General features: G+C 42.7%; 1 protein-coding gene across 3 annotated transcripts in view; it reads left to right on the forward strand.

Moving 5' to 3' along the window:
• The window catches only part of LAMA3 (laminin subunit alpha 3), a 249,933-nt gene that overhangs the window by 19,435 nt on the left and 208,677 nt on the right, over positions 1 to 21,821 (forward strand). For all 3 annotated transcript variants that reach the window (XM_036245198.1, XM_036245200.1, XM_036245199.1), the window contains exon 2: positions 8,394 to 8,546. In XM_036245198.1, coding sequence (XP_036101091.1) covers positions 8,394 to 8,546 — 153 coding nt within the window. The remainder of the gene's footprint in view (positions 1 to 8,393; positions 8,547 to 21,821) is intronic.

A 21,821-nucleotide genomic window follows, 5' to 3' on the forward strand; every position in this document is an offset into this window, starting at 1 on the left:
CAGGGCTCCAGCTGGTTTGGGCTCTGGCACTTGAGACAGTGCCTTCAAGGCACAGAATCTCAGGAACCTTCATGAGTGATGGCTTGGAGTAGGGTTCGCGGCAGCACCCACGTGGTCCGTGATGGGGCTGTTGATAGATGAGTGTGATTAAATGCTCATCTTGCCGGCTTTTTCGTGCTGCCATAGCGCATGCATCTCAGCTTCTGTCAGACAGCGTTCTTCCCTGAGCGGGGTCTCCTTTCACACATCTGGTCATTGGCAGGTAAAATCACATAATCGCTATTGCAGTGCAGCCTCATGCTCCATTCAAGTCTAAGACAGGCCTCTTTGATGTAGCTCACAGAGCAGCCAGGCCAGGGTGGAAAGCGTTCTGGGCTGTAACAGCACCAGACCTGCACACAGGCCCTAGTTCCTGCACGTGCTCGCTGTGTGGTGCCCTGGGCTCCCGCACGCTCCTGCCATCTGGATCCCAGCACCTTTCGGTAACGTGGTGTTGGAGTTACTTCTCTCCTCTCCCACTTAGGGCCAGGATCCACTCTCAGTGTGTGTTTTCACCCCAGCCTTCAGTGCAGTGCTCTGCATGTGGTGGGCAATTTGGAAAAGTTGAATAAACGAATGAATGTTCAAACAATAAAAGAGAACTTACATTAGGGAGCAGTGCTACAATCACCCTCTAGTGCCTTAGGACAAGACAGTGTATATATTGTGAATTCAGTTGCAAAGTATTATATATGTGAGACTTTTAGTTAAGGAGAATCATCAAAAATGTTAGCGACAAGGAGAGACTACTTTTTCTCATCCTTCTGAAAAAGTGTAGGGCATTCTGTGGGGCTCTGGGCAAACATTGGCTTATCCTCTGGGGCCCCCCACCCTTGGAACGCAACTCTTTTTTTTTTTTTTTTTTTATCCTCACCCGAGGACATTTTTCTATTTTTTGTTCAGATAGAGCGGGAGGGAGCGAGGGGGAGAGAGAGAGAGAAACATCGATGTGAAGGGACACAGAGTGGCTGCCACTCACACGACCAACCAGGGCCGGGGACAAACTGCAACCGAGGTATGTGCCCTTAGCCGGAACCAAACCCCGGTCTCTCTGTACCGCAGGCCGACGCTCTAACCGCTGAGCCAAACCGGCCAGGGCGGAATGCAACTCTTGTTAGTTGTTTATTTGAACAGTCCTGTCCCCTTTCCTTTCAGCCCCTTCTATTACATTAGCTATTTCCCATACGACTGGGCTAATATTAGCCTTAACACAAGTCAGAGGCGGGTCCCTTGTCCTGTTTATCTTTCAGTTTTCTCATCTTCTAGTGTAGCGTCTGGTACACAGTACAGGTTTGTTACGTGGATAAATGAATAATTGAACTGCCTCCTTGTTCTCTCTCTGCCTCCCTCATCTCTGACTTCTATCAGATTCTGTCTTGCGTTTATCTATATGGTTATTTAAAAAATATTGGACCTCAGGAGCAGAGTTGGATTATAGGCTATTCATAAACCTCAGTTATGACATGCTTTCATCACGGTTCTTGCATGGTCTGCTTTATTATATGTGGATGGGTGGATTCAAAACAGTATGACAAGTATTCATGAACTTGCTACTAAAACCCAAAATAGGGTCTTGATAATAACTTATGTCTAACTATATGGTTTCCCCACCTACCATCTCTCTGTTTCCTGTAATCTGGGGGTAACCATCATCCTGAATCCTTTCTTACTTTTTCCTTTGCTTTACTTTTTATATAGTTTTTATTGCATCTATATATATTTAAAAAGTAAGTACTCTTAACTTTATAAAAAGTATATCGTGCTTTTTAAACTGATGTTATATTGCTAACATTCATCCATATTGTTTCATGTTGTTGTATATATTCATTTTTTAAATTATTGTTCATTTATTCATTCATTGTGTGAATGTATCTCTGTTGATTTATTCACATTCCTGTGGCTGGAAAACTAGGTTATTCCCAGGATTTTGCTCTTGTGAACAATGCTGCTATGAATATTCTTGAACATGATGCCATCAAATTTGAGCAAGAGTTTCATTTTAAATTATGAGCTTCAGAGAAGAATTTCTGGGTCATAGGAAATATGAAATTTTGACTTTAGGAGGTAATGCCAAAACATTTTCATTAATTAATAAAAAAAATTAAAAAACAAAACATTTTCCAAAGTATTTATACCAAGTCATACTCCTATCACATTCTTTCCAATATTTGTTATTTTCAAACTTTAAATTGATCCTAATAAATGGGTATAGAACAGTATAGTACTATGTTCTATCTGATCACTAATGATGGTTACTGTGAACATTTCTTCAAATGTTTATTGACATGTATTCCCTTTTCTGTAAAATGCCTATTCCTACTTTTGCCCATTTTTCTGTTGAACTACTTAGACTTCCCTTATTGATTTGTAGGAGTTGGGATATAGTTTTTTTCTTTCTTTTTTTTTTTTGTTAATCATTACCCGAGGATATTTTTAATTGATTTTTAGATACAGTGGAAGGGAGAAAGAGAGAGAGAAACATTGATGTGAGAGAGACACATCAAGTGGTTGCCTTTGCATGACCCTGACTGAGGCTGAGACCTGAACCTGCAACCCAGGCACCTGCCCTTGACCAAGAATTGAACCTGAGACCTTTAGTCTGAGGGCCGGTGCTCTAACTGCTTAGCCAAACTGGCCAGGGCTGGGATATATGTCTTAAAAAAAAATACACACACACACATATGTTTATATACACATATATGTATATACACACATATATGTGTATATATATTTATATATGTATATATATTTATATGTGTGTGTGTATATATATTATCTATCTATCTATCTATCTATCTAAAGAGAGAGACAGAGAGGAAGGGTGAGGGAGGGAGAGAGAGAGAAAAACATTGACATGAGAGCAAAACATCAATCAGGGCCTGTTGCATGCCCCTGACCAGGGATCAAGCCCATCACCTAGGCATGTGCCCTGACCACGAATTGAACCAGCAACCATTCTGTGCACAGGACAACACCCAACTAACTGAGCTACACCAGCAAGGGCTATATATATTTAAAAAAATTTTTTTTTCTTTATTGTTCTTAGCGAGAGAGGAAGGGAGAGGAAGAGAGAGATAAAAACATCAATGCAAGAGAACATCGATGGCTGCCTCTTTCATGCCTCCTGCATACCCCCCACTGGGGATCGGGCCCACAACCTGGGCATGTGCCCTGACCAGGAATAGAACTAGTGACCTCTTGGTGCATGGGTCGACGCTCAATCACTGAGCCACACCGGCTGGGCTATATATATATATTTTTAATCCTTACCAGAAGATATGTTTATCGAGTTTAGAAAAAGAAAGGTGGGGGATGGGAGGGTGGAGAGACAGAAAGAAAGAAACTTCAATGTGAGAGAAACATCAATAAGTTGCCTTCTGTATGTGCCCCAACCAGGGATGGAACCTGCAACCAAGCCACCCAGCTGGGGTGGGATATATTTCTGATGAGAATTCTTTCTTGATTTTATATTGTTCAGTTATTGATTCTTGTATAACAAATCACCCCCAATTTAGTGGCTTAAGACAATGGCAAATAATTTCTTTTTCTCGTAGTTCTGTGGGTTGACTGGGATCAGCTAGCTGGGTGATTCTTCTTCTTTTATATAATAGTTAACAATTATTTTTACTTATTTTTTACAAACATGTTTTTGTTGATTTCTTAGAGAGAGGAAGAAAGAGAAACATTGATGAGAGAGTAACATTAATGGGCTGCCTCTTGCACTCCCCTTATTGGGGTTCAAGCCTGCAACCTGGGCATGTGCCCTGACAGGGAATCAAACCAGTGACCTCTTGATGCATGGGAAGATGTTCAACAATGGCCAGGCTCAGTGGTTCTTCTGGTCCATGTGGTGTCAACTGGGGTAACTCAATTGCATTCAGCTGCTGGCTGGGCTGGACTAGCTGGTCGAAGAAAGTTTCACTAACATGTCACATGTCTCAGTGCTCTTCCATGTGTCCTCTCCACTCGGTTACCTTGGACACAGAATCTGTCAGTTTTCTTAAGGCTTGTGCTTGAAAATCCCAGAATGATGCTTTTCCTACAAAAAAGTAAATAATAAAGTCAGTCTGGATTCAAGGGTAGAGAATAGCTTCCACGGTAAATAGCCTCCACCTTGATGGGTGCAGTGGCAGACACATAGAGAAAGCGAGAGGGATTGATGGAATCTATCACTGGACACGTGTGTGTTGTGAATATCTTTCAGTGTGTAATTTTTCTTTCTACTCTTTAAGGTGCCTTTCATGAACCAATATTCTTAATTTTAATATATTCAATATTTTAAATTTAATATTATCTTTTTTTATATAATGCTTTCTAAATCTTGTTTAAGAAAGCTTTTCTTATTCCAAGTTCACTTTTATTTTTCACTAAGAGACTTTAAAGTTTGATTTCTGACATTTAAGTTCTTAATTTATTTGACGTTGATTTTTGTTTGTGGTTCGAATGGGAATCTGAGTTTGTTCTTTTCCATTTCATATATGTTAGCCCTCCCTTTTTTTTTTTTTTTTTTACTGATCTCACAGACTGTCTTTGTTGTGTACTAAGGTTTCCAAGATGCATGGGTCTGTTTTTGCCTCTCTCTTCTGTCCCATTGGTCTGTATCTCATCTTTCTTGTCTTAATTATAATAGCTTCATAATAAGCCCTAATACCTTGAAGGGCAGCTTTCCTTCTCACTGGTTATCTTCAGGAATATCGAGTATTTTCTTGGTCCTTTACTGTTTCATATGAATTTTAGAATTATTTTATTGTGTTCCTGAGTTGTGTTGACTTTATAGATCAATTCTGGAAAGAATTGACAGGTTTTTTATATTATCTTCATATTCAAGAAAATGAGCCCTGGCCAGTTTGGCTCAGTGGTTAGAGCATCGGCCTGCGGTCCAGAGAGACAGGGGTTCGGTTCCCGCTAGGGGCACGTACCTCGGTTGCAGTTTGTCCCCGGCCCTGGTTGGTCATGCGGGTGGCAGCCACTCCATGTGTCCCTTTCACGTCGATGTTTCTCTCTCTCTCTCTTTTCCTCTCTCTCCCTTCCACTCTATCTGTACAAAAAATGGAAAAATGTCCTTGGGTGAGGATAAAAAAAAAAAAAAATTATATCTCTCCATTTCCTTATTTAGATTTTTTCCTAATAATGTTTAAATTTTTTAATTGTTAAATTTCTTTTGAGATACTTGATGTTCTCTGACACTACTGTAAATGGTATTTTCTCTATTTACATTTTTCAGTTGTTTGCTACTGTTGAACAGAAATGCAATGACTTCTGTACATTAGTTTTATATTCAACCACTTTGCTAAATTCTCCTAGTAGTTCTAAAATTTTTTCCAGTAGATTGATTTAGAGTTTTCATGTAAATAATTGTCTTCTTTTAAAGTCCTGCTTCTTAGTGCCAAGACCCGACTTTCAGAGATTGGTCTTAGTGTTAGCCTCCCTAAGAAGGTTCTTCAACCCCAAGTCTACCCATCCATGCAGCATTTCCACATAGATTTAAATCTCCATGGAGATCTCCAGATGAATAGAGTTTTAACATTTTAAAAAGTCATTATTCTGATTTTTTTTTCCTTCAGGGTACTACTGAATTTTTTATGAGTCTTCACATAAGTTGATTCAAAGTAAATGTGACATTTGAGATGTAGGGTGAAAATCACTGAAACTTGAAGAAGAAAATAAATGAAAAAAAGAGAAGGAATATTTAAATAATTTTTTGAATAAAAATTCCCACCCTGTCCATTTAAGAATAACTTAAAAAAGCCAGAGTTTCTAATATTAATTTTTAAATCAGTTATTAAATATATAATTTTTTCAAGGAAAAAGTATAAATTATACTTTTGCTTGTTATTGTTTAACATAAGCTGGTGGAATCTTTGTTAGAATTTATTTTATATGGCAAAAAAAGTATCACTTAAACTTGGCTAATATACACAGTAAATCTAAAAAAAAACACATTAACTCTGGAATTATTGGTTTGATAAGTTATTTCTTTAAAAAATATTTTAATTGACTTTTTTAGAGAGAGAGGGAGAGAAAAAGAGAAACATTGATGTGAGAGAACAGCATGGATCGGCTGCCTCCCGTATGCCCCCAACCAGGGATTGAGCCCACAACCAGGGCATATGCCCTGACTAGGAATCAAACCAGCAAACTTTTGGTAAAGGGGATGATGCCCAACCAATTGAGCCACATTGGCTAGGGTGATGTTATTTCTTATAGATTTGCTGTCAAGGTTTTTTTCCTGATGACGTGTAGAGAAATAAACAAATGGTTTTGCTCATTTTTATTACTTGGGAAAAGTTTGCTACTAGGTAGTCATTTTTAACTTATGTATTTATTATATCTGTGAACCTTCCATATGTCAGTGTTGAGGCTAACTTGGAAACTGTAATGCTCTCAGGGAAGGCTGTGTGTATAAATTTGCTTCCTTTCCCCTCTCCCATATGGTAGTTATGCCCTAAGGTAATTTGATTGGAAAACAGAGTAGTTCAGTCTGTGAAGTCCATCATTGGGCAAGCATGATTCTTTGACCCAGTTTAAATAAACTCAATGTATAAGAAAGGCCTATGTTTAGGTTTTTAGATTATAATGGCTGTAAAATTCTGCATTACAGTGAACAAATAACAAACAAACAGAACCAAGAGAGTCTACCTACCAAAGAAGAGTAATTCAGTAAGAAGTTAGAGATGATACTATCAAACCGATAATCACCCCACGTGAAAATGGATTCCCATTTAGGAACTGAATTAACTACCAACATCTCACTCTGGTATCCAGAGCCCATCACCTCTCCCCCATTTGCCCATCGAGCCTTGTCTTTTATTGCATATGCTGTGATTAAACTGGATCAGCTGGCCTCTTTGCCTTTGCTCATGTTGGTTCCTCCACCGGGAACACCTTCCCTCTTGGCTGCTCACTGCCACTCGAAGTCCTGCGTATCCTTATAGCAGCTTAAATTCCACCTCCTCCACCTGCCTTTCCCGAGCCCCTGGAACATCTACTGGCTTTGACCCAGCAGCCAGTACTTTTGCTGTACCCTGCTTCCCTTATGGTTACTTGTATACAGTAGTACCCCCTTATCTGCAGTTTCGCTTTCAGTTACCTGCAGTCAACTGAGGTCTGAAAATATTAAATGGAAAGGTCCAGAAATAAACAATTCATATGTTTTAAATCGCATGCCATTCTGAGTAGCACGATGGAATCTCGTGTCATTTTGACCAGGGCAAGAATCATCCCTTCCTTTGTCCAGTGTCTCCTCGCTGTGGATGCTTCCCACCTGCTAGCTAGTTATCAGCTGCCACTGTGGTTATCAGATTACCTGTTTCGGTACCACAGTTTTCAAGTAACCCTTATTTTACTTAATAATGGCCCCCAAAGTGCAAGAATCATGATGCTGGCAATTTGGATATGCCAGAGAGAAGCTGGAAAGTTCTTTCTCTAAGTGAAAAGGTAGAAGTTCTTGACTTAAGAAAAGAAAAATTTTGTATGGTGAGATTGCTGAGCTCTGTGGTCAGAACATATCTTCTATCTGTGAAACTGTGAGGAAGGGAAAAGAAATTTGTTCCTGTTTTGTTTCGCACCTCAGACGGCAAATATTATGGCCACAGTGCGTGCTAAGCCCTTAGTTAAGCTGGACAGGTATTACATCTGTCTGTGGAAGACATGAACAGAAAGGTGTTCTGATTGACGGCAACATTTTGCGTCAGAAAACATTGACCCTATACAGACTTCATAAAGGATCCCTTGCAACAAGTGACCACATTCACACTATTTCCTTACAGTGTATTGTTACAATTGCTCTATTTTCTTATTAATTAATATTGTTAGTCTTTACTGTGCCTAATTTATAAATTAAACATTATCATAGGTATGTACAGAAGGAAACAGTAGAGTTCAGTACTCTGTGTGGTTTCAAGCATCCACTGGAGGTCCTGGAATGTATCCCCCACAGATCAGGGGGGAACTGCTGTATCCCAGTGCCTGACTCAGAACTTACACTAAGTGGGATATAAACAGTAAAAAGGATTTGCTGTAGGAAAAAACCTTTGCATCTGAAGCACAACAGCTCTTCTTAACGTCTCATACAGGACGAGAAGCACAAAGCTGTAAAAGATGGAAGCTAAAAAGAACCTATATCTGAGAAACACAACAGAGGTATAAACAAGTGGTATGGTTTAAGATTAAATTAAAAAAAAAAGAAAGCTTTAGTACTCTCTTTAGAATACATTATGATTAATTTCAACAGCTGACATCTCTAAGCTATATAAAGCCGTCTTGGATTTGGTTAACTTTCTTACGGAATTGGTAAGACAAAAATTACTTGAACGTAATAACATAATACAAAAAATAACTTTTTTTCCCCCCAGGGACAATTCTGTGACTATTGCAATTCTGAGGACCCCAGGAAAGCACATCCTGTCACCAATGCAATTGATGGATCTGAACGTTGGTGGCAAAGCCCTCCTCTCTCCTCAGGCACACGGTACAACCAAGTCAATGTCACCTTGGATCTAGGGCAGGTAAGTTATACTTCCAACTGGAATGGAGGAAAATTCATTTGGACCGTTGTTTCTGTGGTGATTTTGATATAATAATAATTATTTAAAAACACAAACGTCAGTGAATGTAACAGTGAAGCCTGTTACATTAATATTTGCATCCCTCCACACTCAGCACAGTGCCTGTCACAATGCAGACACTTACACCTGCCTGTTAAATGAGTTAAAAATAGTTGTCAGTAGTTTTACTGGCAAATATATTGTTATTGTTATTTTTAATTGTGGTAAAGTATATATGATATACAATTTGCCATCTGAGCCATTTTTAAATGTACAGTTCAGTAGTGGTAAGCACATTCATGCTGTTGTACAACTGGTCTCTGGAACTCTATTCATCTTGCAAAACTAACACTCTACCCATTAAACACTAACTCCCCATTTCCCTCTTCCCCCAGACTCTGGAAACCACCATTCTACTTCTTGTCTCTGTGTATTTGACTCCTCTAGGTAACTCATATAAGTGGAATCATATTGTGTTTGTCTTTTGTGACTGGCTTATTTCACTTAGCATAAAATATCTTCAGGGCTCATCCATGTTGAAACATGTATCAGAATTTCTTTTTAAGGCTGAATCATGGTCTGTTAAACTTTCTTTTTCTAATTGAATTTTCAGAGACGGAAAGGAAGGAGGGAGAGAGAGAAACATTGATGTGAGAGACACACATCAATTGGCTGCCTCCCGCATGCCCTCTACTGGAGATCGAGCCCGCATCCCGGGCTTGTGCCCTGACTGGGAATGGAACTGGGACCTCTCAGTCCATGAGACGACACTCAGTCCATGAGACGACACTCAATCCACTGAGCCACACGGGCTGGGCTCATAGTCTGTTACATATCACGTTTTGTTTGTTGGTTATCTGGAACACTTGTGTTGTTTTCCTTTAGGCTGTTGTGATTAATGCTGCTGTAACATAGGGATGGCAAAGGCATTTCATAGCATTCTCTTTCCTGGAAATCCTAACTCTGTGAACTCCGACTGCCATAGTTTTGGGCTTTGTTTGACCAGCTGGTTCACAACGGAACCTGACTTCAGGCCTAAACTTTTGTGGTAGGCTAAGATGGCCCCAGGATGTCTGCCCTGTAGTGTACATGCCCTTTGAGTGTAGACACCACTGTATACATGGTGGATGTCATGCCTGTGTCTAGTTGGCATTATATGACAAAGATGAAGGGATTTTGCAGATGGATTTAAGGTTCCAAGTCAGTTGAGCAAAAGGGAGTTTATCCTGGGGGACCTCTTCTAATTAGGAGAGCTCTTAAAAGGGACTGACCCTACCTGAAGGGAGAGATCCAAAGCATGAAAAATTTTCCTGTTGACCCTGAACGGGAAGACTGCCAAGCTGTAAACTGCCTGTGGAGATGGCACAGACCTAGGAGCTGGGTTCTAGAAGCTGAGTGAGAGAGGCTGTAGCCAACAGCCAGCAAAAAGGTAGGGACCTCATCGCTACAATCACAAGGAGCTGGATTTTGCCAACAACATATGGGAACTTGAAAATGGGTCTTTCCAGTCATCTAGCTGACAACTTGAGCAGAGAGCCTGGTCATGTCATGCCCAGAATCCTGACCGACAGGACTGGGAGACAATACATGGGTATTGTTGTAAGCCAGCAGGTTTGTGGTAATTTGTTAAACAGCAGTAGAAAACGAAAGCACCTTCTTATTTCCTTTTTCAGACCAGGGAGTGCCTCCTATCTATTCCATCCTATTTCTTCAACAAATATTTATTGAGTCCCTTCCATGCGCCAGGCACTGTTCTAGGCATTTGGGATACATGAGGGGACTAAAGAGATGAAGATTTCTCCCTTCATGGCACTTATATTCCAGTTTGGGAGACAGCCAACAAAAATATACATTTTTTGTTTAGATAGAGAGAGAGGAGAGAGAGAGAGAGAAAGAGAGAGAAACATCAATGTGAAAGGGACGCATCGAGTGGTTGCCACCTGCACGACCAAACCAGGGCCTGGGACAAACTGTAACCGAGGTACGTGCCCTTAGCGGGAACCGAACCCGGGTCTCTCTGGACCATAGGCTGATGCTCTAACTGCTGAGCAGGGTATTAGCAGAAAATTTTAACCCATCAAAATGATATGTACTGAACCTACCAATCCTGCTGGACTTACTCTTTTTACCTTAAAACTATTGTTTAAAAATGTACCTTTAAAAGCACACTTTGTTGTACTAAAAAGTCTCCAATTAAGACAGCTGAATTAAAAAACAACAATGTAGAACAATTTAGTCATTTGCTGGTTGCCAACAGGCATTAGCCATGGCAAACATCTTCATGAAGACGCTGTGTCCACCCACCTGTCTCCTGGAGGAGGAGGCTGCTCTGTGAGGGGTTTGAGCGTGTGGGTCCATGAGCGCTTACTCAGGGTGTGACCCCAAGCACAGACTTAACCTGTCTGCTGCTGTTTCCTCTTTCAAGAAGTGAGGTGATGATAAAGCTTACCTCCCGGGACTGCTGTAAGGGTTGCGTGAGTCATCTGCTTCATTTTGAAACCTCTGTAGGCCAGTGGTTTTAAAACACATTTTTTATTTAATAAGGTAAAGTGGACTTTAATAAATGCTCATTAATAAAACACTCATGACTTCTGCTCCTCTAGAACACACCGTGTGCAATACTGTAGAAGACACTGTGAAAACAGGAAAGGCAATATAAATTACCCCAGACTGAATGTTTCTCTCCACTTCAGGTTGGAGCAACACGTGTTTTAACGAGCGTGTTTTGTCTTGTAAGGTTCATATTTTATGTCCATAAAATTAGCCACGGAAGTGTCACTGAAAGGTTAGATTTCATAATTGGATAGTGACCTACAAACTTTATATTTAGGGAAGTGTGAATTTTGATGCATAGCTGGAAAATAAAATATAGACCATAAACTCATTATTACTAAATCACTGTTTTCCAGCTGTTGGGAACGGAAATTTGATCTGAGGTGCTGTAGTCAGTTTGACAGCTAAGTTGTCATGAGGGGACCACTTTTCTCCATCTCCTTTTGTTGGTGGTTTTTATTGTTATTTTTCTTCACCAACACAGTTTGTCAGATAGAAAATGACCTTCGGGACTTTATCTTGAAAGGCAGCTTCCCCCCCTATAAGGTGGCAACTGCAGGAAGTTTCTGCTACTCATTCAAGGCTGTGGCACTATCCTAAGCGATTCAAGCTCCTTTGGTTATGCATTATTCATCAGCTTCAGGCTATGGAAGACGAACATGATGTCTTACAGGAAACTTTCGTTTCATCTGGCCAAGTAGAATGAATTGATTTGGACATGTAAAGCAAAATTTGGATGCCCAGTTTTTTTGTTTTGGTACGTGCCCCTAGCGGGAACCGAACCCGGGACTCTCTGGTCCGCAGGCCAATGCTCCAACCGCTGAGCCAAACCGGCCAGGGCGGGATGCCCAGTTTTTAAAGGAGAATTCTTGGACTATAGGGACACTTGTTTCTTCCCAGACTCCAGGTAGGGTGACCTCCGGAGGCCTCCCACTGTGATGCAGGGCCCTCGATGTCCTCCTGGCTTTCCTGCAGAATCCAGATGGATCTTCCTCCCGGACTCCCCATATTTACCTCCACTTTCCCTCCTCCAGGGCGAGGTGTAAGGAAAAGTTTGTGGAAGTGGGTGTGGCAGGACTTCTCATTGTCCCCTGGAGTCAAGGTGGCAAGGAGGTTGGGAGGGGCTGGCCTCAGGTGGGAAGGAAGAGGTGAGCCAGCGCAGGGCATGACAGGACCCGCCGCAGAGCAAGCCTGGCTCATCGGCTCTGGGGAACAGCAAGGAAATCATCTTGAGAAGAATTTGAAGGCTTTCATTGCAACTTGTCATGCCTCCAAGACCTATTTTAACCTATCAGTACTAAAAATAAACAAAGATACATCAAATAACCCCCCACAAAATCTCAAAAGGAATGAGTGTTTGCCTCAGAGGTGTGGAGAGAAAAGGTGACACTGTGCCCTGATCTGCAGGATTGCTGGGGAAGGAGGCCAGGCTGGAGCCAAGGCAGCAGATGAGACCATCCTCCGGGCCAGTTAGAGGCAGGGGCAGCGATACCAAGGCCTGTGCAGCCCCTGACCCCCTCTGGCTACGCAGCCCTGACGGACAGTTCCCGTGCTTATGCCCGTTCTCATGTGCTATCTCAAGGGCTTACACTTGACTCTCTGTTTCCCAACCGAGTGGTCTTTTTTAGGGCCAGGGCAGCTTTCTTAGACTGTGCATAGAGCACCCAGGAAGTGTAGGATTTAATGCCGTCTAGGATGACTCTAAACCCGGGAGGGCCAAGAATTGGAGGAAAATTTCTCTATTTCCTTGCCTTTCCATGGGACATTTCTCAAGTACATTCTTCATAATTCTGAGTGTCGCCACCAGAGCTGAGCCCCAGTTGGCCCGGATTGGAGTCTGTATATTAACATATTAGTCACTGACTTTTGTCCCTCTTCTGTGTCCCCTTTCTCCCTCAAATTGTGGTTCTTGAGCTCAAATCCCCCTTATACTTCCTATCTCCAAGTCTTTGTCTCAGGGTTGGCTTTAGAGAGGACCCAAACTAACACAAGGAAGAGAGGGGACCTAGACTGAGACCCCGAAACCCCCCTAGGTATTCACACAAGCAAACACTACTAAATGTTACTTAAAATGCAACAAGCCAAACAGAGAAAGACAAGTGTCATATGATCTCACTTATTTGTGGAATATAATGAACATAACAGTCTTAAGAACAGGGTAGTCCCAGAGACGTGAAAGTAGGGTACAGACTGACAATCCCCAGAAGATGGGGTCGGGGGGAACCACAGAACTTATATGCATGTATGCATGACCAATGGACATGGACAACAAAGCTGGGGACAGGGTGGGGAGGGAGGGGGAGGAGGGTGTCGATGGGGGAAAAAGGAGGAACATCTGTAACAAAAAAAAAAAATTTTTTTTAAATGCAATAAGTAGAAAATTCAGAAAATGTTTCTTAAGCTCCTAGATTAAGGGCAACAAATGAAACAGTATTATAACTTTTAAAGAAAAAAATAGGTCACGGAGAAATTTCCCATTACTCTATTTTTTCACGAACTTATTATAGATCATGAACTCCCCAGGGGCCAGATGTAAATGTAGGATCCAAGCATCTGAGAGTAAATTTAGTATGTAGGTGCCTTCTTGGATCTTTTTTCTTCTGGCCCTCTTCAACTTTTCTTAGACTTTGGTGGATGAATATAAAACATTCTTTGTAGCCCTTGTTCGTTCTCAGTCAGATGGGTGGAAGGCTAGTTTCTGATGGATACAGCTCAATCCAGAAAGTGGATGACTTTTGGATTTGACCCAATCTTCTAGATTCTTCAGGAATTCTCTAGACTACATGCTTTAGGAAGCCAGAGGCTATGTCTTCTTTTGTGCACTACATGATATTCTGCCAACATCTTGCACAGTGTTCAGCACATCGTAGATGCTAGTAAATATTTGCTGAGTGAATATAGACTGAACCAAGGATGACTCAGGATCAGTCTGGATTTCTCCAGGATATTGTACTAGTGGGAGCATATTACTATGAGACCAATTTCTGGTGGGAGTGGACCAACCTTGGCTCTATAATTGAGGTGGTTGGTTCCATGTATTACACTTGGGTCTCTTTGTGGTGCCATGTAAGTATTTTATGGCTGTAAAACAATGAGAAGATACAGATCTTATTCAGAACAAAATTGTAATTAATAAATATTCTATTAATGAACATACAGCATGAAATTCAACCCTTGAAAACAAATGATTTGTGAGTGGGTAGAAAAATAAGGACCAATACAATCTGGGCTACTGGGGATGCAATTTTAGCCTTTATGTTACTTTGAAGTGCCTTTTCAGGAACTTGCACATTAGGAAGAATCTGACAACTTCTTTTTATATATGAAATACTCAAGGAAGGTGAGTGGATTCAGAGCAACAGACTGGCATCTCTGAGATGTCAAGTTTGTTTAGTTCTCTGAACCACTATCTCGAACAGCATGTGTAATACGTATTGGTAAATACATTCTAAGATCTTTAAACACTATTATAGAAAATAATGTCTGAGAAATAGTTTCTTACCTAAAAACGATATTTTCTGGCCCTAATGGCTCTTTTTCAGTACATTTTTTCTCACTTGATGTATATATTTTCACCATCTACTCATTTCTTTAAGCCATGGAATCGAGTCACCATTTACTTCATGTATTATAAATCATAAACTCCTGACTCGAGTGGCTAAACACAATGCAAGTTTAATTCTTGTTCATGTAAACAGTTCAGACATAACTAATCCTGGCCAGGCAACTCCCGTTGCCCTGAGGGCTATCTCTCTTCCAGCCAAGGGGAATGAGGAAAGAAAATGGAAGATTATGTGTAGGAAGTTTTTATGGGCCAGGCTGGAAGTGGCATAGTCTTATTTTGAAAGTTCTTATTCCATTGGCTAAAAGTTGGTCACATGCCCCACCTAACTGCAGAGGAGGCAAGAAAATGTAGTCTAACTGTTGCCTGAGAAGAGGAAGCAAGATTCCTGGCCAGCACAGCAGTATTTTCAGTGTGTGCTGCTGGTGGCTCCTACCAGGTGAGAGAGCTGATGCTGTGCATCTCTTCCCAGCTCTGCATCCAGTGACGTCAGCCATGGTGGGAGCATTTACACCCTAGGAATTGGGATATGTTACAAATCAGGGCTTCTTATTTCCAAGAGCCAGTTTACTGGCACAACACTTGCTGAGTCTCTTTCACATTCCTCCCCTTTCCTTCCCTACTCCTCCTTACTATTTAATTAATCAGTGTATCTTGCTCCTTTATACCTTGGAGTCTGGCCTCTCCTCTCCATTGACACCACAATACCCTAGTTTGGACCTTGACAGCTCTTCCTGTTATTAGTCCACCAACCTCTGGCTCATTTCGTGGAGTCTACTCTCAGGCTCAGTTCTGCAGTCAGCCTGGGAGGAGCAGAATCACCAACTGTGAAATGAGAAAGATTAGAAACAACTGAGGCTGATGGTTTTCTCATTGCTTCCAGAGTGAAACAAACATTTGAACATGGCGTTGTCCCTGGTTAACATCCTTTAGTGGTTCTCCATTACTTTTAGAAAGAACTTGGTTTCTTGGCATATATGTGCCTTCACAATTTAGCTCCTGCCTTCTTACCAACCCCTTTCCTAGATGCCCCTTTCCCCTGTAGACTCCTTGCTACATCAATAGGAACCTATTTGTAATTTCCTATATACTCCATGACATTTCCTGCTTTGAGTCCTTGTTTTATTGTTTTTCATGGCTCTTGGGTTACTTTCCCACCCTGCCCCATCTGGCTACCTCCTTCCCGAGATAACTCAGCTATCACCTGCTGGAAATCCTGCCTGGCTGTCCACTCCCTCTACTCCCACTGTTTCTGTTTACTCTGAGGCACTTGCTACACTGTGTTGTGAAGCTCAGTACATTTCGAGCTCCTTAAGGTCAAGTGCATATGATATATTCTTCTTTGTAACCATGGGGCTTAAAAGTCCTGCAATGTACTGTCCTCAGCGCTTGCTGAATTAAATAGAAAGAAAAATTCCAACACTGTTCTTTTCATATTATCTCATCTGACTATATATCTTGCTATAACCATGAATAGCTCTACTTTATTTTATTTTTCTAAAATAATTTTTCTTTACTGATTTTAGAGAGAGAGAAGGGAGAAGGAGAGAGAGAGAGAGACATCAGTGAGAGAGAACATTGATGCCTCCTACTGGGGATCAGGCCCACAATCTGGGCATGTACCCTGAAAAACAATAAAACAAGGCCTCAAAGCAGGAGATGTCATGGAGTAATCGAACCGGTGACCTCTGGCTGCATGGGTCAACACTCAACCACTGAGCCACACCAACTGGGTACTTCTGCTGTATTTTTTAAAGATCCCTAACATTTACATTTGCTAGTTTCCTTAGAACCAGCACCAAAGTTAGCAAACATAACAGAAAATGAGTTAAATAAATTTCCTCCCAAAATACTCAGTACTGTAGGCTGTAGGCAGACAACATAAAGCCAAGAAACAGAAGCAGGGATAGAAACATACTAGGAAGCAGCAACACTTTCCTTCTGGAATTTCCTCCCAAACTCTCTACAGACAGAAGTTAATATGATAAAGTGATAAACAGAAGTCACCGTGACCTCCTTGATGACTCTTACCAGGTAACCCTGGGTCACACTGTTAGGGCTGACATTCACATACAGCTCATTGTAAAGTTGTCGGAGAGGGTGAAGACTGCAGTCTGAAGGAGACACCAGAGGAGCTGCCCCTCTGCTGAGTCAGCTCACACGATGTACACCTCGGAGAGCTGGACAGCAAACATACATGCGAGGTTCATTTCTTGAGAACTCCCAGGATCCTGGCTCATGCTTATGAGAGAAAAATAATCAGGAATGAAGCCCTAGGTGCCTTTTAGGAAAGGTTAATCCTTATCTGAGGGTTGGCCATGCAGCTAAGAAGGCAGGAGGAAGAGGGCATGCCACGGCCCTGACAGTGAGCTATGTGGGAACAAAATTGACCGGGAAGCAAAGTCACTGTTTTCGTGGGAAGGGCCCAGGCTGCTGTGCCAACCTTTGGTTCTATGGGGGTGGTCAGGATGGTAAAGATACCAAGGCATAGAACATGGGCAGGCTGGGGTCAGGGCATTCAAGGGTCTGGTGGTGGGCCTGGCAGGCCCAGGCCCTCACCTGTGACTTGGGGACAGACGGCACTGACTATGGCTAGAGGTGCTTGTGAACAATGTATGCGAATGTGCTTTGACCTTTGTGCAGTGCTAAACTAGCATGGGATATTCTTTTTTTTTTTTGGTACATGCCCCTAGCGGGAACCAAACCCAGGACTCTCTGGTCCGCAGGCCGATGCTCCAACCGCCGAGCCAAACCGGCCAGGGCGAGCATGGAATATTCTTATTAGTACTTACAGAGATCGTCATTGACCCCCGCCCTCCCTTTTGCCCCCTTTCTTGGGTCCCAATGAGCTTAAGCTGCTTTTTCTAAGGTTACTAAAACATAACTATCTATCTTTGTCATAAAACTACTACTTCAAAGAATGTATCCTGAAGGAAACTGAGATAATTGCTCAAAATGTTTGAGCAAGGATATTCTCTGTAGCATTGTTCATAATAACAACATGGGAAACAAGCTCATGTCAGTCAAAGAGGTCTCATTCATTCAGGGATAATCAGCAGCCATTAGAATGATGCCTAGAGGGGTCTTGATTGACATGACATGTGTCAGTGCAAATTGTTAAGAGAAAAATCAAGTCATATGTAAGCTGTGTATATAGTATGATATCATTATATTTTCTTTGTGTGTATAAGCAAAGAAAAAAGTCAGGAAAGAGAATCTACAATGCTAAGAGTGCTTTTCTCTGGATGGTAGATTATTGGTGGTTTTTCCCGTCTTCTGTAAATTCCGTTTACAGCATAACTCAGATCGATGGCTCTGGGTTCCTACCTAGGTGCAAATCTGAATCCACAGCCCTTTAGCTATGTGACACCGGACCCTCCAGCTAATATCTTGGGGCCAGTTTCTTCACCTAAATTTTGGGTATGAATCCTGTTCTGCCCTCATAGGGTTGTTCAGAAGAATTAATAAGATAAAACAGAGAAACTTTTAGAATTGTGCTTTACACACTCTAAGAACTCAATCATGTCAGAGTTAGAAAGACAATAAAGTTCATTGGGAAATTTTTTCCTTTTGGGGAAAAAAAGAAGAGTTCAATGTAAAGAGGCCAAAAGAAACAATAGTTTCGGGTGGGATTTGGGATATTGATTGAAAAGCTTACTTGGAGCTTTCCAGATGTCCCCTGCCCCCCAGACGCCCCCCAGATGCCCCCTGCTCCAGGACCCCCCCACCAAACTTCTGACTCTTTCATCCCCAAATGAGGTCGGCCTGCTAGAGATCTTTAAATGCCAACAGAATGATAAAAATGCACAATAAATGGAAATTTATTTTTTTTAAAGATCCTATTTTATTCCTTAGCTCATCTTGAAAACTATTTCATGTTTCTTCCCTTGTGAAACTTTTTGTGATTTTAGGCATATTTTGGCTTTAAATCATGGCAGTTCTCCTATTCTATTAATGGCAAGCATATATAAGGAAAAACTGAATTTCATGAATTCCTCACAATGGTTCCAATGAGAGTCTGAGTTAAATATCATGTCGGGGAGTCCTCGCTCGGTGCCTCTTCTCCTCTGCCCACTGCACTCCAGGGTGCCCCCCTGTGCCCCTCAGAGCCTCGGCTCCTCCTCACACCCCGTGACCCCAGGGCCTTTCTGCTTCATCAAACTCTTTCTTTATTCTTTCCTTCCCGATGCCTCTTCTTTCCCTGTTCTTATTTCTATGATTCTCTTCACTTTTGCCTTTTTACTTTCCTTTCTTCCATTGCATTCCTTCCTTTAGGGAAAAACTAAAACCAGCTCAACCACCACCTTCTGTGGTCACTGCCAACCTTCAGGATGCTATCCCTGGTCACCCCTTCCAGCCCCAGAGCGATGGTTGGCTTAGCCGGTTGGGAGTGTCAGGGTGCCTGAGGGAGCCCAGGCTCCGCCAGGACCAGGCTCCCTGGCGGGCTGCAGCTGTACCGCCTGCCCTGGCCCGAGTGGCCTCAGACTCAGGCAGTGTGAGCATCCCACGTCCCCAGACTCTGGCATCTCTCTCCAGTCCAGAGGGGCTGGGGTTTATTTCTTACATCCCACTTGGCAGCTCCTGGCTCTTTCTGCAGGAAGTTCACTTCCACCGTGTAGCCTGCAGATGCGCATGCGTCAGGCTCCCTGTCTCAACATCAAAAGCAAGCTCCTGCGCAGTTTGCTCTCTTCTCTTGGACTCTCAAACCACGAACGTAAACGTTCTGCGGCTCAGTGTTCCTGATTCAATACATCATGTGTGACACGCTGTGCCATATGTTTTAAGCACCTTGATTGATGGGATTGTTTGTTCCTCCATATCACAGAATAACTGGATGGAATAGTTGGTTCTTCTATAGCCTGCCTCTCACAATCCTCCTAGCTCAGCTGACTCACTGTCCCCAGCACACCTGTTATAAGTATGCGGTGTCCAGGTGCTCCCTCGAGATGGAGGGGGCGGGCCAGGGCCAGGGCCAGGGAGCCAGGAGCTGCAGCGCTCTCTCTGTTCAGGATCAGAATTGCCGATCCGGGATGGCACAGCAGCATGAATTCAGGCTGGTGTCTCTAAGCAGAGGTCCAGGCAGGCAGAGCAGCAGGGCCTGGACCAAGTGACAGAGCTCAGGAAAGCACAGCCCAGCCTCCTGACTGTGGAGGGGGATGAAGGCAGGGAGCTGGGCACAGGGCAGCTGTTCTGCAAGTTCCTGTGTTTCAGGGTGAGGGCATCGCCCCAACACTGCTCAGGCCTGGGCAGGGCTGGACCTGAAAGGGCCTGGTATTTAGACAGGTGGATCTGACACCTTGCCTGGGCTGTCCAGGCTTGTCACCATGAGTAGGTTACTATGGCTTTCACATAGCCCCTGTTTAAACTATTTTTATTACCCTTCTAGCCAGCCAGCCAATCAGTGCTGGACATTGCACCCCTCCCCCCTCCCTCCTTCCCTCCCTCCCTCCCTCTTTTCCTTTCTTCCTTCCTTCCTTCCTTCCTTGGTCCATTTCTTCCAGTCCATGTGCTGCTGGCTTCCTACTCTCCCCAAAGTTACACAAACCACCACCCAACCCAAGGGCACGCTCACATCCCTGTCCCCCAACCCTGCTGGCTTCCAGCCTGGGTAGCCTCATTCTTGCTGCTCAGGGTGTGGTCTTTGGATCTGCTGCATTGGCCTCCCCTGGGAGCTTGTGAGAAATGCAAAATCTGGGCGCAACCCGAACCTGCTGAAAATCAGAGCCTGCCTTTTAAGTCTCCCCACCTAGACCACTTTGCGCATGAAGATTCTAGAAGTGCTACGCAAACAATCTGTAACATTTCTAATCTGTCACAATAAAAATGAATCCTAGAAAAATAAAATGAAAAATAAGGCGTAAAGGCATACAAAATACAAGCAATGTTAAAAAAAAATTAGATTCACTAACTTACTCTTTCAAGCTGTTATGAAGGTTTCTGAATGCTTGCCCTCAGGGTCTGCCCTTGTCTCACAGTGGAGGAGGAGCCAGCAGTCCAGGGACCACACTCTGAGCAGTGCTGCTTTAGCCAGCGCACCATAACTTTTTTTCAAACTTACTGATGCCCATGGTGTCCCATCCTGAAAAATCTGCCTCCTCTTTCTAGGACCACAAGTCTCTTCTCTGGCTCAGCTTTGGTTGTGCGGGTCAAGATATGTATGTTACTTATTTAAGACGGTAGCCTCAAGCACCCTGTGGCCCAAACACGCTCCCTCTCTTCAACCACTCTCTGCCCTTGGCAGCTGACGTTCGTGGGCAGCATCTACAGGCTTCTGGCAGAGTTTGACATATGGGAGGTACAGGCAGGTGCTCAGCTCAGAGGACAGGGGGAGAGCAAGACAAAGGCATCTATTCCCCCATTGGTTCCAATATCTCAGTTCTTCCGCCCAGGGTCTTGGCTCCAGCAGGTCACTTGCCCCCACAGCTCCAGCGTTGCCTGGCTCCAGTATTTGTCGCCCTCTGCTCACCTTCGGGCCCAGGTGGGAAAGGCGCTCAGATGTCCTCAGCTCTGAGGTGCTTCTCCATCACGAGAAGGCTTCCCCAAGGCCTGCCCACTCCTTTGTGAATAGCTGCTTTATTAAAGTCTGCTTAATCACTTTGTTCTAGTAGGTCGTCTGTCTCCAACGGGGCCTCTGGGTGACAGCCAGCACTCTGACTTGCAAAGGATGCTTTTCAACTACTTGAAATTTACCCAAATCCCCCAGTTGTCATCTCTGAAAGAATACAAGGAAATACTGAGGAGGTGACTAAGAAAAATTTTAAAAGTACATATACTATGAGCAAGTGTGTGTGTGTGTGTGTGTGTGTGTATGTGAGAGAGAGAGAGAGAGAGAGAGACTGCCCAAATGAATTAAGACTATGAAGTAAGAGACATCATTTTGTTCCTTTCTATGTCTCCAGTTCCTAAGAGAATGCCTAGTATATAGAAATAATTCAGTAAATGTATGTTTCATATATGAATGAATGAGGATACAGAAAGTTTCTTAATTATATCTACTCAATTTACACATGTCCCTGACATACCAAAGACATACATATGTAATAAATAGTAAAATATTTACCACTTATAACTTGAAACATAATGAAAAAGTTGGACTTACGGTCATTCATAAGTAGATAATT

Source organism: Molossus molossus, unplaced genomic scaffold (assembly GCF_014108415.1).
Source record: "Molossus molossus isolate mMolMol1 unplaced genomic scaffold, mMolMol1.p scaffold_m16_p_6, whole genome shotgun sequence".
NCBI lineage: Eukaryota > Metazoa > Chordata > Mammalia > Chiroptera > Molossidae > Molossus > Molossus molossus.